The sequence below is a fragment of the Ranitomeya imitator genome, chromosome 1 (assembly GCF_032444005.1).
Source record: "Ranitomeya imitator isolate aRanImi1 chromosome 1, aRanImi1.pri, whole genome shotgun sequence".
In the NCBI taxonomy this organism is placed as follows: Eukaryota; Metazoa; Chordata; class Amphibia; order Anura; family Dendrobatidae; genus Ranitomeya; species Ranitomeya imitator.
Genome location: NC_091282.1, coordinates 307,086,225 through 307,106,271, shown reverse-complemented (window position 1 = coordinate 307,106,271; position 20,047 = coordinate 307,086,225). Strand labels below are relative to the sequence as shown.

At 48.0% G+C, this 20,047-nt stretch overlaps 1 protein-coding gene across 1 annotated transcript in view; it reads right to left on the bottom strand.

Moving 5' to 3' along the window:
• Window positions 1-20,047, bottom strand: part of GCN1 (GCN1 activator of EIF2AK4) — a 144,090-nt gene that overhangs the window by 111,677 nt on the left and 12,366 nt on the right. The window contains exons 3-16 of the mRNA XM_069758364.1: window positions 19,487-19,550; window positions 19,239-19,370; window positions 19,051-19,159; window positions 11,028-11,126; window positions 10,376-10,510; window positions 10,225-10,293; window positions 10,037-10,145; window positions 9,893-9,967; window positions 6,934-7,062; window positions 6,425-6,475; window positions 4,248-4,346; window positions 3,314-3,487; window positions 2,131-2,283; window positions 771-863 (exon numbers count right to left, since the gene is read on the bottom strand). Coding sequence (XP_069614465.1) covers window positions 771-863; window positions 2,131-2,283; window positions 3,314-3,487; window positions 4,248-4,346; window positions 6,425-6,475; window positions 6,934-7,062; window positions 9,893-9,967; window positions 10,037-10,145; window positions 10,225-10,293; window positions 10,376-10,510; window positions 11,028-11,126; window positions 19,051-19,159; window positions 19,239-19,370; window positions 19,487-19,550 — 1,491 coding nt within the window. The remainder of the gene's footprint in view (window positions 1-770; window positions 864-2,130; window positions 2,284-3,313; window positions 3,488-4,247; window positions 4,347-6,424; window positions 6,476-6,933; window positions 7,063-9,892; window positions 9,968-10,036; window positions 10,146-10,224; window positions 10,294-10,375; window positions 10,511-11,027; window positions 11,127-19,050; window positions 19,160-19,238; window positions 19,371-19,486; window positions 19,551-20,047) is intronic.

Here is a 20,047-nt window from a genome sequence, read left to right as displayed (position 1 = left end):
GGGGGCTGCACGAATGCCATTGGGGGGGGGCCTCTGTTGCCGTAGGATGGAAACAAGGCACGGTGTCCGGCTATAAATCTGGCTCCAGGAGAAGATACATGGAGGCGACACTATGTGCTCGCCTGTTGCTGGTGTGGGGAGATTGGGACCATGAAGGAACCAAGGAACCGTTGCCCCTAAAGTGAGCTCAGGCATGGCTTCCAGTCGTCGCAGGAGAGGGTACGGGAAGGCGACACTTCGCGTTCTCGCCTGTTGATGATTCGGGGAGATCGGAACCTTGAAAAAATCCATCGCCCCTTCACTCCGTTAATTAAAAAATACAAATTTACAGAAAATTCAAAAAGGAAAATAAAAACGTTGGGGTCTGAAGACCAGAGCCAAGTGCCTCCTACGGACACTAAGCAAGAACTGGTTCAGTGGTTCAGGCTAGAGCTAGAAGAGGGTGTATACTGCGGAGGAGCTAAACTTTCTATGTTCACTTAGTGTCCTCCTAGTGGCAGCAGCATAACACCCGTGGTCCTGTGTCCCCCAATGAGGCGAAGGAGAAAAAGTTTCCACAAACTTTAAACTAGAACACACACTATCATAACCTGCCATAGCATTTCTGCTGGTCCCCCGGTGGTCTTTGTACAGCCCAACCTCCGGCAATGATGTCTCATGTGACCACTGCAGTCAATCACAAGACTCAGATGGGACTATATCATCACACGCGGCCAGGAGACCAGGCAAGGAAACGTAGCCTGTGAAAGGAATGTCTGACTTCTACTTACATTCCTCAGTTGCTGAAGAAAGAAACTTATCAGAAGTGAAAATCTGTTTCTTATCATCAGACAGCAATTGCCAAAAGTTGTTCAGCTTGTTTTCTGCAAAGGAAAATAAAATACAAAAACTTAAAAAAAAAAATTATACAAAATCTCAGGAAATAGTTAATGCTTGCAATCTGAAATATAAAATATAGCTGAAGGGATACATTCATGTAAAAAAACTCTACCTCACTTCATTCTAGGTCCAGCACCTAGAGTTAAGAGAACCAACGCTGGGTTCACACTGCGTTAGTGTGACCCGTTTAATGGACTACGTTACACCGTGGAATAACACGGTGTAACGTAGTCCGTTAACGCCATTACTTTCAATGGCGGACGCATCGCTAGCGCACACCTACAATGGGCGTGCGCTAGCGACGTGCCGTCATTGAGTGACGGACCCGGAGACGCGGGCTGCAGCGGTTCCGGGTCCGTCACTGCTAGCGCAGATGGAGCTAGCAGATGCTCCATCTGCGCTAGTGCTGTGCAAACGTCGGCACTTGCGTTAGTGCAGTCCGTTTAACGGATGTGTTGAACAGACTGCACTAACGCAATGTGAACTTAGCCTAATTGTACTGAGGTACTTGGTCATTCCTCATAGTGGGTCTACAAAGCAAACTTAAATCAGGCCGACAGGAGAAAGTTTACATGAATGTCTCGTTTTAAATCAAAAAAGCGTAACTTTATTCCAACACATTTCTACAATGCAGCTTACGTTTTTTCCCACCATGTATGCCCGGAGTATATAACAGCTAAGTATGGTGGAATTAGTATGTCCCACCTTCAACACCATTTTACAGATTAAAAAGTTCAATATCTTCATAAAATAAATTGCTTTGGTACATGCACTTTTATAGCTGGTATTTCATGAAACATTTCCCCTGACACCTGCACCTCCGCAAATATCAATGTAACCAATTTTATGGATTAAAACCACATCTTGAAAGAAGGATTGGGTGAGCACTGTTTTTTCTTGTTCCTTTTGCCGATCTTCAGAAAATAAATTGCTTTGGTAGATGCACTTGTATACCTAGCACTATAGTCAGCGGCTACACTCACAAGTTTGCAATCTGCCACTGAGACTTGGGAGATTGCAGCTCTGAAGCCTGCAGGATTGTGAATGCAGCTCTAGACTATAATACAGGATAAAACGCAGGCTTGCCCGCAGTCAGCAGCCACTGGTGCATGCAATAAGACGACATTGCATTGAAGGACCCAATCTCTTTTTAATGTACCTAAAGAGTTAATTTTATCAGTTTAATCCCAAAGTCTTTAGATATTCGGAAGCGGACAGAAGAGGACATATGTTATGTATATGCAATCCTACCAACTTGGCTCTCGGTGACGGATATCCTGCACACAAGCACGGAGGCAGCCAGGGCTTCCATCAGCAGCGGTATCTGGGCACTTTGTGCTGCGGCCTTCTCCACCGTTTGAAGCAAAAGGGGTAAAAGTCCCAGCGCTTGCCCCAGAGTATCCCCTGCAAAACAAGAATATCTTATTATCAATGGTTTTTTTTTTACATATACAATTCTCCACAAATACATATGACACTTGAATTTAACCCCCTCTGGACAGCCCATAGACTTTATATGGCCGGGCGGTCCGTTGTAAGACATCACTGCATAAGAGTGCAGCTACACACCATTATGTACCTGCAGTAACGAGGATCCTGCTGTCAGAGACAGACGGACTCTCCATAGAGAAGGCTCATTAACATCTGTGCCTTCCCCATCGCTGTATGCAGTAGTGGGAGCAATGGCGGCACTCCTCCTCATACAGCGGTCATGTGTATAGTGAGGGAGCAGGAGCTGCTGGGTCAGAATAAGAAACCCCGACAGCTCTGCTATACTGCCAGGAGGCTACATCTTCTCTGTAACTTGGGCTAATACACCAGCCTTAGTTACAAGGGGAAAAGGATGAACATACAAATATGTATTGAAATTCCCCACAAAATATACATAAATAAAAACACAGCGGTAAAAAAATATATTAAAAATAAATAAAAATGCCACTGTCAATCCAAATTACCAGTCCTGTATGCAGAAAAAATAAAAGTATCCGATATATAAAAATAATTGCTACAGAATGGAGAACACATTTTTAGATGTATTTTATAGGTCCTTTGTGGAGAAAAAAAAATAATACAAAAACAATGGAAAAACAGACATGTATTTTCATTATTTTCCCACCAATATTGCTGTATATCAAAAACAAATAATGTAACAGTGACAAAATGGAGAATCAAATACCACAAATAAAAGATGCAAAAATTACTTGAATATCCAAAACGAGAAAACATTTCACAACTCTCTAATCCGCATGTATGATAATTAGAATATGTGCCTGGTCAGGAACGGGGGGAAATAGCCCAGTGTTGAACTGGTTAACATATGTAGCATGCGGCCAATGCACAATCTCCAGGGTAGGACACCGAACATCTGCGCGCCAATGTGTACAGTGCCTTCCAGGCTGCGGCCCAGACCCGCGCTACACGGAGCCGAACTTACCCTTGAATGAGACCAGCATGCACTGGTAATATGAATGCCTCACGCCAGACGTGCTGGTCTTAAGAGAAGCAGCTTTCTGAAACCATTCCATCAGCTTCTTGGGAACTTCGGTGGTGAATTTCTGACACCACTGAGTCAGCACCGAAACAGCATGAATAAGAGTTCCCTCATGTACTGCGAAAAAAAAGAAACATGGGGTTGTGGCTTTCTATAGACCAGTTGTACACTCGTCCTCCGCTGACACTGTACACTGGGCTAGAATCTCTAAGCTTGGAGTTGCACGGGGGAGTATTGTAAAATGTAGAAAAGTCTAAGCACCGGAATATAAAGTGGGTTGTCAAAGACCTGGGTCAATAATACTAGACTAGTGGGGGGTCTAATACAAGCACCGCCAGAGCTGCACAGTGTACATATCCACAACACCACAGCGCCGTATGCTCTGTAGTGGCCACTCATGGGTACTGCAGCTAAGAAGTGAAAGGAAGATCCTTGCCGGACTGATATTGATGATCCTAATGATAAGCAATTGATCGCTACACCCTGGACAACCGCTTTATTTCAAGGCCTGATGAAAGAATATCTATTGAACTACAACTCCTCACATTATAAAAAAAAAACGTGTTTTATGATTCACACTGTGAATACGAGGTCAACGACAGTAAATAAAGATAGTAACAAAAATACACACTCATTTAAAGTAATATAAATGAAATTTACAGCCCTGAGGACAGCACAAGAAGCACCGGGGCCGCAGTGTGGACTCAGCACCGGACCCGGGGAGGGTGAGTAAAGCACAATGTACATGTTATTTACTACTAAAGGAGCTTATAAAGAAAAAACTTTCTGAACACGGACAATCCATTTAACACTTGTTTAGTTTAACAATCTCACAAAAAAGTCCCCTTCCTCCTCCCCGCAAAAAAAAAAAAATTACCTTCTTGCTGAAGAAAAGGAATAAACAATTCTGAAACTGTCCCACTCAGCTCCTGACTTGAGACGCCAGAAACCGCATGACGACTCAGAGCGCCGATCCCTGAAATAAAGAATAACAAATACTGCTTAAAAAGCGGTTTACCAAAAACTACTATGATCGCCAATTAACCAGCAACATGCTTTTATGGTTTTATTTAATGCAGCTAAGGGGGGCTGCCATCTTACTTTGCAGGTCTGTAAGGGTCGCTGGACGCCACTTACAGCCTGCAAATACAGCAGTCCCTGGGCATAGCAGAGCAAAGTACTGCAGTGCGCAGTCAGAGAGGTCCGCGCATGCGCACTGCAGTACTTTGCTCTGCCCTCAACAGGGCAAATCAGTACGCCTGCGCCGAGGAGGAGGAGGACATCATCGTAAGAAGATGGGAGGCGCCAGACCCGGACCGCAGCGGACCGCCCCCTGGGCGAGTATAATCTAACCTGTTTTTCTTACCTTTCAGGTTACATCGGGGCTTATCTACAGCATTACAGAATGCAATACAGAATACTGTAGATAAGAGCCCCTGATGCCAGTGGCCGCAGTTTATATACGAAATATGAGGTGACAGATTCCCTATAATGTGGGGAGAGACATGGAATGTGCTGTGGGGAGAGAGACATGGAAAATAGACAAAGAGGGTCACACAGTAATTGCCCCCCTCGAAAAATATTAAGCGGGGGTCACACATTACACTATGCTCTATGCACTTCTATGGGAGCAGTGGTGTAATGCGTGACGCCCACTCCATCTACTTCTATGGGAGAAGTGATGTAATGTGTGATCCCGCTCCGTCCACTTCTATGTGAGCAGTGAGTGGTGTAATGTGTGACCCCGCTCTATCCCATTCTATGAGAGCAGTGATGTAATGTGTGACCCCGCTCTATCCCATTCTATGAGAGCAGTGATGTAATGTGTGAGCCCGCTCATTCCACTTGTATGGGAGCAATGGTGTAATGTGTTACCCTACTCTCTCCACTTCAATGGGAACAGTAGTGTAATGCGTGACCCCGCTCTGTTCACTTCTATGGGAGCAGTAGTGTAATAAATGACCCCTCTCTGTCTACTTCTACAGGAGCAGTGGTGTAACGTGTGACCTTACTCCCTTTAGTTCTATTGGAGTAGTAATATAGTGGTCGGAGTCGGGCCACACATTACATACATTATATATTGTGTATCTAATCCCATCCTGTGTGATACACTCCGCTGAGCTCAATATCTACTCCCATCATGTGATAAACTACACCTGTATCTAATTCCATCGTGTTACTCTAAGCGTACACTTCTCGTATCTAACCCCAGCTAACGCTACAATGAGCAGCACCAACTAACAGAATCGGTGCTGCCGGCTGTCCCCTGTGGCACAGTCTAGTTGTCAGCATCACTGGCAGTCACCAACAAAATGGCTCCTCACTGTGATCCTAAATGTCATCCTCTCTTATCTCTAAAGGTACCGTCACACTGAGCAACTTTACAACGAGAACGACAACGATCTGTGACGTTGCAGCGTCCTGGATAGCGATCTCGTTGTGTTTGCAGCGATCCGGATCCTGCTGTGACATCGCTGGTCGGAGCTAGAAGTCCAGAACTTTATTTGGTCGTCAGGTCGGCGTGTATCGTCATGTTTGACAGCAAAAGCAACGATGCCTGCAATGTTTTACATGGAGCTAACAACCTGCGAGAACGATAAGTACGTCACTGGATCGCTCCTGCATCGTTCTGGTGTTACTGTGATGGACGTCTCTACAGCGACCTAAACAGCGACGCTGCAGCGATCGGCTCGTTGTCTATATCGCTGCAGCGTCACTGAGTGTGACGGTACCTTTAGCAAACACCCAAAGGGGAGGAGAGGAGTGATGTCACAGACGTGATCAGACCCCACCCACATTTACTGCAGTCGTAATATGAGCTAGTTGTACACTAGGTTTTATGCCAAATTTCAGCAACTGCTCCCCCTAGTGTTTAAAAGTAGAACTAACAAACAATTTTAAATTATTTTTCAGATTTTATCTAATTAAAAACAAATATATATTTTTTGTATTTAAAACATTAATATTTTACATTTTTTCAATTGTTGGTAAAAAAAATTTTTTGATGCCACCTTCCCTTTAAAATGTGCAGTGCAAAGAAATAGGAACATTTACCTGAAAGTACACTCATCTTCTGAGCCACAGCTGTAAGCTTTCCTTCTGATCCTGAAATATAATATAGCATGATAGCATTCACAGATGGTAAGAAGGGTTGTGTGACAGTCATGGATGGTCGTAGAATATGAACCGGAGGCCGTATTCCCCTTCCTGGGCCCCTGCAGGACGCTCAGTGCTGCCTCCAGAGGTGATTTCTGCCCAGATTGGAAGAAGTCACAGCAGCGCTGCCATTGGAACAGTCAGGGGACTAGGAGAGAGCATTGTCAGAGGAACATCTGACCGCTGCAGCCAATCACAGGGAAGCGGTGACTTCCGAAAAGAACAGACACCGCTTTTGGGACAGCATGCAGTATATGCGCGGGGGCCGAGTATGCTTTTGTTTAAGATTGTAAAACTAACAGAGCCTAAAAAATAAAAAAAAATCACTCAATTGTTGGACAACCATTTACGCATGTGTTACAATATCCATTTTTTATATTAAGAAGTGTCAAATCTGCATTTCTCACCTCCCAAGATCGCAAACAAATGCTTTGACAATGCTTCCACAGCAGATGGGTCACTGCACTGATGGGCCAGGTTCTGCAAAGCCACCACTGCCTCATCCATGAGCTGTGGGTTGTTTGACTTCAATTGCCCTTAAAAAAAAAACAAGTATTTTGAAACGAGATTACACATTTCGTACAAGACATCCTGCATTTCAAGAAGTTCCATTAACCCTCTATAGTTTCTCAATTACACAAGGTTGGGGAAGGGTGTTTACAACCTAAACAGTAGGAAAGTATACAATAATCAGACAGGTCCTGTGTATCCTGCATATAGGATGGGTCATCGTAGGAGGTTGGGGAAAGTCTGACACCCGGCAGCCCTATCAATCATCTGCAGCATTACACCCGGCAGCCCTATCAATCATCTGCAGCATTACACCCGGCAGTCCTATCAATCATCTGCAGCATTACACCCGGCAGCCCTATCAATCATCTGCGGCATTACACCCGGCAGCCCTATCAATCATCTGCAGCATTACACCCGGCAGACCCATCAATCATCTGCGGCATTGCACCCGGTAGCCATATCAATCATCTGCGGCATTGCACCCGGCAGCCCTATCAATCATCTGCGGCATTGCACCCGGCAGCCCTATCAATCATCTGCAGCATTACACCCGGCAGCCCTATCAATCATCTGCAGCATTACACCCGGCAGCCCTATCAATCATCTGCGGCATTACACCCGGCAGCCCTATCAATCATCTGCGGCATTACACCCGGCAGCCCTATCAATCATCTGCGGCATTACACCCGGCAGCCCTATCAATCATCTGCAGCATTACACCCGGCAGCCCTATCAATCATCTGCAGCATTACACCCGGCAGACCTATCAATCATCTGCGGCATTACACCCGGCAGCCCTATCAATCATCTGCAGCATTACACCCGGCAGACCTATCAATCATCTGCGGCATTGCACCCGGTAGCCATATCAATCATCTGCAGCATTACACCCGGCAGCCCTATCAATCATCTGCGGCATTGCACCCGGTAGCCATATCAATCATCTGCGGCATTGCACCCGGCAGCCCTATCAATCATCTGCGGCATTGCACCCGGCAGCCCTATCAATCATCTGCAGCATTACACCCGGCAGCCCTATCAATCATCTGCAGCATTACACCCGGCAGCCCTATCAATCATCTGCAGCATTACACCCGGCAGCCCTATCAATCATCTGCGGCATTACACCCGGCAGCCCTATCAATCATCTGCGGCATTACACCCGGCAGCCCTATCAATCATCTGCGGCATTACACCCGGCAGCCCTATCAATCATCTGCAGCATTACACCCGGCAGCCCTATCAATCATCTGCAGCATTACACCCGGCAGACCTATCAATCATCTGCAGCATTGCACCCGGCAGCCCTATCAATCATCTGCAGCATTGCACCCGGCAGCCCTATCAATCATCTGCGGCATTACACCCGGCAGCCCTATCAATCATCTGCAGCATTACACCCGGCAGCCCTATCAATCATCTGCAGCATTACACCCGGCAGCCCTATCAATCATCTGCGGCATTACACCCGGCAGCCCTATCAATCATCTGCAGCATTACACCCGGCAGACCTATCAATCATCTGCGGCATTGCACCCGGTAGCCATATCAATCATCTGCGGCATTGCACCCGGCAGCCCTATCAATCATCTGCGGCATTGCACCCGGCAGCCCTATCAATCATCTGCAGCATTACACCCGGCAGCCCTATCAATCATCTGCAGCATTACACCCGGCAGCCCTATCAATCATCTGCGGCATTACACCCGGCAGCCCTATCAATCATCTGCGGCATTACACCCGGCAGCCCTATCAATCATCTGCGGCATTACACCCGGCAGCCCTATCAATCATCTGCAGCATTACACCCGGCAGACCTATCAATCATCTGCGGCATTGCACCCGGTAGCCATATCAATCATCTGCAGCATTACACCCGGCAGCCCTATCAATCATCTGCGGCATTACACCCGGCAGCCCTATCAATCATCTGCGGCATTACACCCGGCAGCCCTATCAATCATCTGCAGCATTACACCCGGCAGACCTATCAATCATCTGCGGCATTGCACCCGGCAGCCATATCAATCATCTGCGGCATTGCACCCGGCAGCCCTATCAATCATCTGCGGCATTACACCCGGCAGCCCTATCAATCATCTGCAGCATTACACCCGGCAGCCCTATCAATCATCTGCGGCATTGCACCCGGCAGCCCTATCAATCATCTGCGGCATTACACCCGGCAGCCCTATCAATCATCTGCGGCATTGCACCAGGCAGCCCTATCAATCATCTGCGGCATTGCACCCGGCAGCCCTATCAATCATCTGCAGCATTGCACCCGGCAGCCCTATCAATCATCTGCAGCATTGCACCCGGCAGCCCTATCAATCATCTGCAGCATTACACCCGGCAGCCCTATCAATCATCTGCAGCATTACACCCGGCAGCCCTATCAATCATCTGCGGCATTACACCCGGCAGCCCTATCAATCATCTGCGGCATTGCACCAGGCAGCCCTATCAATCATCTGCGGCATTGCACCCGGCAGCCCTATCAATCATCTGCAGCATTGCACCCGGCAGCCCTATCAATCATCTGCAGCATTGCACCCGGCAGCCCTATCAATCATCTGCAGCATTGCACCCGGCAGACCTATCAATCATCTGCAGCATTGCACCCGGCAGCCCTATCAATCATCTGCAGCATTACACCCGGCAGCCCTATCAATCATCTGCGGCATTACACCTGGCAGCTGCCAGAGCAGATATCAGATGATGGGTGGAGGACTCCCAGGATCTCATATAGGTACGGTCGTCACTTAGCCTCATGACTATTTAATTAATTTACAGCATGAATTGACACTTTACCCAGATGTATGTGACTGTGAAGATATTAATATGACATACCTGCTAAGCCTTTTCCAAGGTCAAGGGCGTACTGGCTTAGATCAAGAGTCACAGAAGCACAAAGTGTGGAAATGGCTGAAGGGAAAAAAAACAGATTTAGAACCATTGATTAAACGGATGTGAAATAATTACAGGTACACGTACTTTCAATCACATTTTCAGGACTTCGCAGGAGAGACTTCTGGAGCATGGGTAAGACTTGCTCTTTAAATTCTTCATGTGACAGGCGCTGCAGGAGTGGGGTGCAACTCTCCTAAAATCAGAGTACACGTAAATAAATACATGACCGTCATTGCGGCCAGGGTGCAACAACCATTTATAGAAGTCCTTACCAGTATATAGTTCTGAGGCTTCACTTTACTCATGAGAACCATTTTGACATAGAAATCTAGAAGATTACTCTGCGGGGAGAGAAGATAATGAGCAACTGAAAGCACTACAACGCCTCACCTTACACAACGACTTCACGCTCGTCGTACTTACCCTGTACTTATCTAGGCTAGCCACCTCATTCTGCTTCGCACAGAACTGTACAGCAAGGCCCAGCATGCCCACGTATTTCTGGTTGGGTTCCAGGTTGAAAAGTGCCTCCAGATATTTGGACACAAGGCCAGGGTTCTGAGAACGGAGAGGAATATACATCAAGACTGAACAATATTTCACTCTTAACTATGTAACCTGCGTTATTAAAGGAAACCTGTCACCGTGGAAATGCCGTCCAATCTGCAGGCACCATGTTATAGAGCTGGAGGGGGGCTGATTAGGTGGATACATAGATTTGTAGGAAAAGATCCAGTGTAACTTGTGTTTTAATCATTGCAATCTCTGCTCTATCAGATTTTGGGTCCAGTGGGCGGCCCTATCAGTGACTGACAGGTACCTCTGTAAGCACACGCATACAAGGAAGGCTGTCAGTCACATGATAGGACCCAAAATCCCAGAAAGAGCAGAGCTTTAAATGATGACATTGCAGGTTATACTGGATCTTTTCTCACAAATCTATATATCAATCTACTTGGCTTCCCCATCTCTATAACACGATCTAGGCAGATTGCACTGCATTTCATGGTGACAGGTTCCCTTTAAGTGCTGCGGAATACACTAGTGTTATAATAACATACGCTACACCCAATACCTCTTTCCATAATGTCTTCATCTTCTTTGATGAACCTAGCACTGCATGCCTGTGTGAGCCTCCGAGTACATCCATCAATAGAAACGCCTGACATTCAACCTAATGCGGCAGGGAGATGGAAAAAAAATGAAAACATGTCTAAATATCAGCACATAGTGCCACATAAATGTAGCAAGTTATACATTCTTCATTTTAACTACTTGAAAAGTCTAAAGAAAATCAAAACCAAGTCATTTAATAAAAAAACATAAGCAAATTTCCATGAAAAACAGGATTTTTGGTTGCTTACCGTAAAATCTGTTTCTCGGAGCCTTCATTGGGGGACACAGGAACCATGGGTGTATGCTGCTGCCACTAGGGGGCTGACACTATGCAAATAAAAAAGTTAGCTCCTCCTCTGCAGTGTACACCCTACCGACATGAAGTAGGATATTCAGTTAGTGAGAAAGCAGTAGGAGAAGCAACGTGTAAAAGAGAAAGAATAATATTAATATAATAAACTTTATCTACATAGCGCCAACAAATTCCACGGCGCTCCATAGATTAACAGTGTCAAACACTCAAAGAGTGTTCAAAGAACTCAAACGTAAACAGTAAACAGAGCTGTCCAACTTGGGAGGGTGCTGTGTCCCCCAATGAAGACTCCGAGAAACAGATTTTACGGTAAGCAACCAAAAATCCTATTTTCTCTATCGCCTTTCATTGGGGGACACAGGAACCATGGGACGTCCCAAAGCAGTCCCTGGGGTGGGAAAAACAGACTTCCATCAGGTCCGAGGACTCACCACTGCCGCCTGCAGGATCCTTCTGCCCAGGCTGGAGTCCGCCGTAGTTCGGCAAAACGTGTGGATGGAAGACCAGGTTGCCGCTTTGCAAAGCCGTCGGCGAAAGCCCTGTGACGTACCGCACTGGAAGCGCCGACTGCCCGGGTAGAGTGAGCCTTTATCTCAGGAGGGGGCACTCTGTTCTTGACCCGGTAAGCTTCCAAAATTGCCGTTCTGATCGAGCGAGCAATAGTCGCCTTGGAAGCCGGCAGGCCTCTGCGCACGTCATCAGGGATGGCGAAAAGAGAATCCATCTTTCGGAAAGCGGCCGTGCTAGCCAGGGAGATCCTCACTGCCCTGACGAGGTCCAGCCTGTTCAACGATTGCTCCAGAGGAGGAGTCGGAGCTGGACAAAAGGAAGGTAGAACGATGTCCTCGTTGAGGTGGAAAGATGAAAACCACCTCGAGAAAGGAAGGAAGGAAGGAAGGCGGAGGCCTGGGGCCACCTTGTCCTGGTGGAAAATCAAGAAAGGAGGTCGGCAAGAAATGGCCGCCAACTCAAAAACGCGGTGGATCGAAGAGATGGACCTGAGAAAAGCCACCTTCCGAGATAGAACTGACAGGGAAAACTCCCTGAGAGGCTCAAAGGGGGGAACCCCTAAGAACAACCAACACAACCTTTAAATCCCATGAATCCACAGAGGCCCTGTACGGAGGGACAGCGTGGGCTACTCTTTGAAGGAAGGTCTTAACCTGTGACTGAGAAGATAACGTCTTCTTAAAGGGAAGAAGAAGAGCGCAGGAACCTGGCCCTTTAGGGAACTGAGAGCGAAGCCCGAATCCAGTTCTGCCTGAAGGAAAACCAAATGGAAGGCAGGGAAAAAGGACATAGGTGAAAAGCGGTTGGACTCGCATCAACGAAAGTAAGCCTTCCAGGTACGATAGTAGACCCTGGAAGAAGATGAAGGCTTCCTAGCCTGGATTATAGTGTGACTCATCCGGGCCGAAAGGCCGGACGCTCTTAGAACTGTGGAGTCCATAGCCGTGCCGTTAAACCGAGCGACAGATAATTCGGGTGGCAGATCGGACCCTGAGACAGATCAGGTCTGTCTGGAAGGCGCCAGGGGAGCGTCCGCGAGAAGGTTGACGATCTCCGCAAACCAAGAACTCCTAGGCCAATCCAGGACGATCAGAATAACCGCAGCCATTCCGCCTTGATCTTTTTCGACAGCTTGGAAAGCAAAGGAAGGGGTGGGAACCGATAGGGGAGCACGAACTGCGATCAAGGAATGGCCAGAGTGTCAACACCCCTGCGAGAGGAACGCGGGACCTTGGGACGACCCGAGGGACCTTCCTGTTCAATCGGGACGCCGTGAGGTCCACCTCCGGAGTCCTCCATCGAAGAGCAATCCGATAGGAGACCTCCTGAAGTAGGACCATTCCCCTGCAGCGAGACCCTCGCGGCTGAGGAAGTTAGCGGCCTAAATGTCCATGCCGGGGAAAAGCACTGCGGATCTCACCAGGATCGTTGCCTCGAAATGGCAGGCTCCTGAGAATCCTTACCCAGTGAAGGAAAGACAAAGATGATCCGGAACTCGAGGACATTGATCGGCAGAGAGGACTCCTGCGCCGACCAACAACCCTGAAAAGAACAGGTGACAAAGCCCCGCGCCTCAGCCGAGCAGGCTGTCGTCACCACCTGCCAGGAAACTGGAAGGAAGGATATGCTGTGAAGGATCTGCTCTGGGATAAGAGAAGTGATCTCGGCCACCAGTCGAGGAACCGTTTGACCCGGGAGAAAGCCGGATCGGACGATGCAGGGAGAAGACAGGCCTGTCCCCCTGTGATAGAATAGCCTGCTGAAGAAGTCTTGAATGAAACAGGCGAAGGGAAAATCGCTTCCGATGTTGCAACCAACCCCCTTAGGACCTTTATGGCCCATCGGAAAGGAGGGGAGCTGAGAACCCTGGAGCAAGCGAACTTCCCGACAAAGGAGGGATATCTTGTCTTCAGGAAGGAAGACTCTGGTCCGACAAGTGTCGAAGAGTCGAAGAAGATGCCCAGAAATACGTGGCGCTGAGAAAGAACAAGATGGGACTTCTTCCTGCTGACGAGCCAGCCGCAACGGCTAGAGTGTCGGGGAAGATGGATAGACTTTCGGGAACCTGAAACCGAAATTCCTGAGCCTCTATGGAAGCGATTACTGAATGAGGGAATTTCATCCTTAAATGTCTCAGACGAAACTTCCTGTTCAGCAATTTGAGATCCGGACTGGGACGAATCTTGTCGTCCTCTTCCGGTACAAAGAGATTCGAAGAGAAGCCTGTGAACCATTGAACTGTTCTTTTTCTGGGACGGGAACGATTACCGCGGCTTTGAGGAGAGACGCGATGGCTGCGAAGAAACCCGGAACTAGAGCGTGGTTTCTTGGAGGTCGGGATTCAAAGAAACGATCCCGGGGTCGTGAAACTAACTATCTTGTATCCCGAGGATACAACTTTCCTGACCCATGCGTCCTCCAACGAGGAGATCCAGATGTCCCTGAAGAAGTGGAGACGGCCGCCCAGCCTGGGAGGTGGGCTGACTACTAGCCGAGAGTCGTGCCGAGGTGGTTCTTCCAGTCCTGGACCTGGAGGATCTACCCTGGGAGTAGAGAGGACGCTAGGAAGGAGTGGGCCTAAAGGATACCGTCTTCTTCTCTTGACGGGCTTGTGGCCTCTGTTGCTGCTGGGAACTCGTGCCCCCTGTAGCGTCCTTAATAAATTGGTCTAGCTTAGAACCAAAGGGACGAGACCCCTGAATAGGCAGGCTGGTAAGGGCCTTTTTTGAAGACAAATCCGCCTGCCAGGCCTTAAGCCAAACGGTTCGGCGGATGGCAACCGCGTTGCTGGACGCCTGAGCTGCACAAGACGCGGCGTCCAGGGAGGCAGAGACCAGATATTCACCCGCGTGAGAAATCTGGTTGGCAAGTTCCGCCAGCTGTCCGGATGGAACCCCATCCAGAATGCCCTGACGGAGCTGTTTGGACCATTTGGAAATGGATTTTGAAACCCAAGTGGAAGCAAATGCCGGCAAAGACTAGCTGAGGCCGCTTCAGAGGCTGATTTCATGAAAGACTCTGACTTTCGTTAGAATCCTTCAGAGATGCTCCACCGGACAGTGGGAGGACTGTGTTGGTGGACAGTCTGGAAACTGGAGGGTCCACCGAAGGGGAGACAGTCCAATTAGCGGTGAGCTCCGGAGAAAAGGGATATAAAACGCCAAGTCGCTTTCTTCTCTGAAAGCGTCTGGTTGGGTTCTCTCTTTCTCTGGTCATAATCTCCTCGAATTCCGGGTGAGGAGCGAAAAACTTGGAAGGTGGTTTAGCCCGTCTAAACGAAACCGCCTGATCTGCGGGTTCCGTAGAGGACTCCTTGATGTCACAGGTTAGATTTATTGCTCCACTGAGATTCTGGACCATATCCCTCATGGTAGCGATTTGGTTCGAATCCAGCTCCGAAACATCCTCCGAAGGCGCATCAGAGAACGCCTCGCCTGACTCAGGGGAGGAAAATCGGGAGGACGCTGACCGCAGAGGAGGACCGAGTGGCGAGATGGAGCGAGAAGAGGAATCAGACCGTCGTTCCTGTCTGGACCTTTTGCGGCTAGCCATGGGGGGTTCGAACAGAGCTTCCTGCGACCCGCTGGCTACTGCGGGGTTCTGCAGGGGTAGCTGATCCAGCACGGACACCAAAGTTTGAGACACCCGAGTTAGGTTGGCCACCGATTGTGACAGAGTGGAAGCCCAGCCTGGGATGGGGGTATCACTCTCGGGCGAATTGGCCGGGGGATCCTGGGCGGTGGGAACAATCGGGTTGCTGCGGGCCTGACAGAGCGGTAGAAGAGGAAGAAGTAGGAGGACGAGAGCATCCCCTTTAGAGTTAGACATGTTGGAGAGGTCCCTGAAGAAAAAGCCTAGGGCACAGTGGGGCAGAGGGGGGTGTCAGTCTGCAGTGCAGCTACTCACGGCAGACGAGAAAACGGATAACAGGATACTGCCGGCCTGGATGTCCCGCTTGCGTGGATCTCCGGAGAAAATGAGTGGAGCTCCTGCCCTGCGACCTCTGGTGCTGCAATCCTCGCAGATGGTGTGCTGTGAAGAAAGCACACTGCTGAGCTCTGTCAAAAAGTGCGGGTCATGTGTGGAAAAAAACTCCTGTCCTGTGCGACGTGCAGGAAGAGGCGGAGTCAGTCAGGATGGCGCCGGTGGGCGGAGAGTGCAGGGCACAGTTTGTCGGGCGGGAGAAAGCCCGCCCGAAGAAACCGGAAGTGGAGGAGCGCGGTACCGGAAGTAGGCCCCGGCAGAAGCCGGGACCTAAATTAGAGGCCGGCGCGCCGGAAGAAGAGGCCACGGCCCCGGAACAGTGCGGCAGCCTGCCAGGGCCGCCCGAGGGAACGAAGAGTCGGGTCGCGGCGCCGGAAGTAGGCCCCGGCCGGCGCCGCTGGAGAAGAGAGCCGCGGCGCCGGAGCAGTACGCCGCAGGGGCTAAGCAGCGCGGCAGTCTGCCAAGGCCGCGCAGGGACAAAAAGGCAATGTGGCCACCGAGCAGTGCGGCCCAGGGGGAAGCGGCTCGGCAGACTGTCAGAATGTGGCGCTGATGCAGAGAGAGCACTGCGGCCGAAGAAGGGACAGAACCAGCGTCCCCAGCCTGCCATCACCGCAGCTCAGAATGCAGCGCTGCTGCCTGACCGGCTGCGATGCTATTCTGGGATTCCTAACATAAAAGTGTGCCACAGGGACCTCTGCTCCCCCACACTGCGAGTGATCTGGGAAAAGGGAGCATGGGAAAATACTCACCTAAACATCCCACGCCGTTACTAACCTGAGGGGAATGAGACGTCCATGGAGCTGGTGATGGACGTCCTCGTCACCTCCAACCGACAGGCTCTGGTAGGCGAGTGGGTGGGGGACGGATGCAGGACCGGACTTCTGAGCACGCTTGTGTGCTAGGATCTTGGTCCTGGAGAGGGATCTATGAGGATACGGGGTGGCAGTACACGCCGTACTCATAGTCCGCCTTGTGGGATTACAGGTGTGACTGTTCACCCTGTATCCCTTCCGGAAAACCTGAAAAGAAACGACGCACATTGAGGTAGATAAGGGTCTAATGAAAGACCCGTGTCCACCTCCTACTGACACTAAGCTAAACTGAATATCCTACTACCTCTCGGTAGGGTGTACACTGCAGAGGAGGAGCTAACTTTTTTATTTGCATAGTGTCAGCCTCCTAGTGGCAGCAGCATACACCCATGGTTCCTGTGTCCCCCAATGAAAGGCGATAGAGAAAAGTACCTCTCTAGCGATTTTTATTTCCCTATCTTCTAGCTATTAGTAATGTATAGAGACTGTATGCATTAAAATACTTACCGGTAGTTGTCTTCTGCCGTTTCCAGCGCTGCACCGGTCCGCTACTGGTCATCATATCACTTCAGCTCTTTCTTGCCAGCTCACCATGCATGATTGTTACTTCCATTAAAATATAAAGTCTATGAGAGCCTTATTCTGAATCCCATAGACTTAGAAAGGGACTTAGAGTCACGAAAAAGATGTTGTGTGAGTCAGCTGGTCACATGAAAAAGGAGAGGACCGAAGCAGCGCTGTGAGCGGCAGAAGACAGCGAATCGTATTTTAATGAATACATTTTACACATACACACGTGGTCAAAATTGTTTGTGGCCCTCGTTTAATGACAGAAAAACCCATAATGGTCATAAAAATAACTTGAATCTGACAAAAGTAATAAATAAAAAAAAATCTATGAAAATGAACAGATGAAAGTCAGATAGTGCTTTTCAACCATGCTTCCACGGAATTTAGAAACACGTAATATTTTGTTGCACAACCTTTTGAGGCAATCACTGCAATCAAACGATTCCTATAAGTGTCAGAGACTTCTGCACCTCTCGACAGTATTTTGGCCCACTCCTCCAGAGAAAACTGCTCCAGTTGTCTCATGTTTGAAGGTCGCCTTTTCCAGATGGCATGTTTCAGCTCTTTCCAAAGATGCTCAATAGGATTTAGGTCAGGGCTCATAGAACGCCACTTCAGAATAGTCCAATGATTTCCTCTTAACTATTCTTGGGTGTTTTAGCTGTGTGTTTTGGGTCATTATCCTGTTGCAAGACCCATGACTTGCGACTGAGACCTAGCTTTCTGACACTGGGCAGCACATTTCTCTCTAGAATCCCTTAATAGTCTTGAGAGTTCATTGTACCCTGCACAGAATCTAGACACCCTGTGCCAGATGCAGCAAAGCAGCCCCAGAACATAACAGAGCCTCCTCCATGTTTCACAGTAGGGACAGTGATTTTTCTTGATATGCTTCATTTTTCCATCTGTGAACATAGAGCTGATGTGCCTTGCCAAAAAGCTCCATTTGTAGTCTCATCTGTCCATAGGACATTCTCCCAGAAGCCTTGTGACTTGTCAACATGTACTTTGGCTTTTCTATAATTTTGTTTCAACAATGGTGTCCTCTTTGGTCGTCTCCCATGAATTCCACTTTGGCTCAAACAACAACGGATGGTGCAATCTGACACTGATGTTCTTTGAGCTTGAAGTTCACCTTTAATCAGTTTAGAAGTTTTTCTGGGCTCTTTTGTTACCATTTGTATTATCCGTATCTTTAATTTGCCCTCAATTTTCCTCCTGTGGCCACATCCAGGGAGGTTGGTATAGTCCCATGGATCTTAAATTTCTGAATAATAAATGCAACTGTAGTCGCAGGAACATCAAGCTGCTTGAAGATGGTCTTATAACTTTTACCTTTAACATGTTTGTGTATCATTTTCTTTCTAATCTCCTGAGACAACTCTTTCCTTCGCTTCCTCTGGTTCCTCCAAGATTGTAGACACCTGTGATGCAACTTAGTGGACACACCTTGATTTAACATGTCCCTTTTGTCACATTATTTTCAGGGATACCATCATTTTTGTCCAGGTCTATTTCATGAGTTTTATTTTTTTTTTAATTCTGTAGAAGCATGGTTGAAAAGCAATGTCTGACTTTCATTTGTTCATTTTCATAGATCTTTTATTTCTTATTACTTTTGTCAAATCCAAGTTATTTCTGTGACCATTGTGGGTTTTTCTGTCATTAAACGAGGGGCACCAACAATTTTGACCACGTGTGTATAACTGGGAGCCAGCAGATGGGGAAATAGGGAAAAAAACACTGGAATTGGACTTGAAACATACCAAACACACAAGATAAATACACACCAGCTTTTTCCACGTCTCTCCATCCTGCTTATCAGGGATGGAAAACACCACCCTGGCAATGACACAGGTCCACGACAAGGCCAGGGCTGCTGCTGAGCCACTACTTTTGCTGTAAAACATAAAAAAAAAATGTCTATGATCGACTCTTACATAATACTAACAGTAAAGCAACGGAAATCCAAAATTACCTGGGTTCTACATTCTTGTTCCCTACTCCAGATGTCTGAAGAGACTGCAGAATGTTTTTAGCGGTAGCATCCGGCTGCGACTCCACCAGTTGTTGAATAACGGACTGAAGCGCACGACGGGATCCCGCGTCTCTGTGAAACAAACAACAAAAATAGTATAAGAATCAAGAAATATCTTAGATTTATCTAAGCCAAAAAAAGAAAAAAAAGTACATAGAGCTCGGCTAAAGCAGCTATGAAAAACTCACCGGTATCGATGCAGCGTTAGGCAGAATAATTTGGAGAGACCTTTAACGGCAGCCTCTGGCAGGTCTGGGAGATGGAAATAAATATGATTTAATCTAATATATAATTGCCTAGAATACTACTTCCTGCAATTTGTGCCAACTTCCGTGGCTTTGTCCGGAGCTAATGTCCGGAGATTAATTGCCTAGAATACTACTTCCTGCAATTTGTGCCAACTTCCGTGGCTTTGTCCGGAGCTAATGTCCGGAGCTAATGTCCGGAGCTAATGTCCGGAGATAAGTGACGTCAACAGTGTCCAGTGTCTGATTGGTTGCCGCCTGCTGCGAGCGACCAATCAGAAACGTGCCGTACTGTGACACACTCCGCCCGCCATTTTGGTGTGATTTTTGAATTTTTACCTCACAGCAAGTTTCTACTGCGTGGAGGCGGGCCCAGTGACGTTGCTCTTCAAGCTCCTGCCGAATTTCGTCAAAAAAATGATAATACCATTTACCAAAACTATATATATTTAGTTGTGAAGTGGTTCAGTGACATTTTCACACCAATTTTGAACTTTTGTTTGG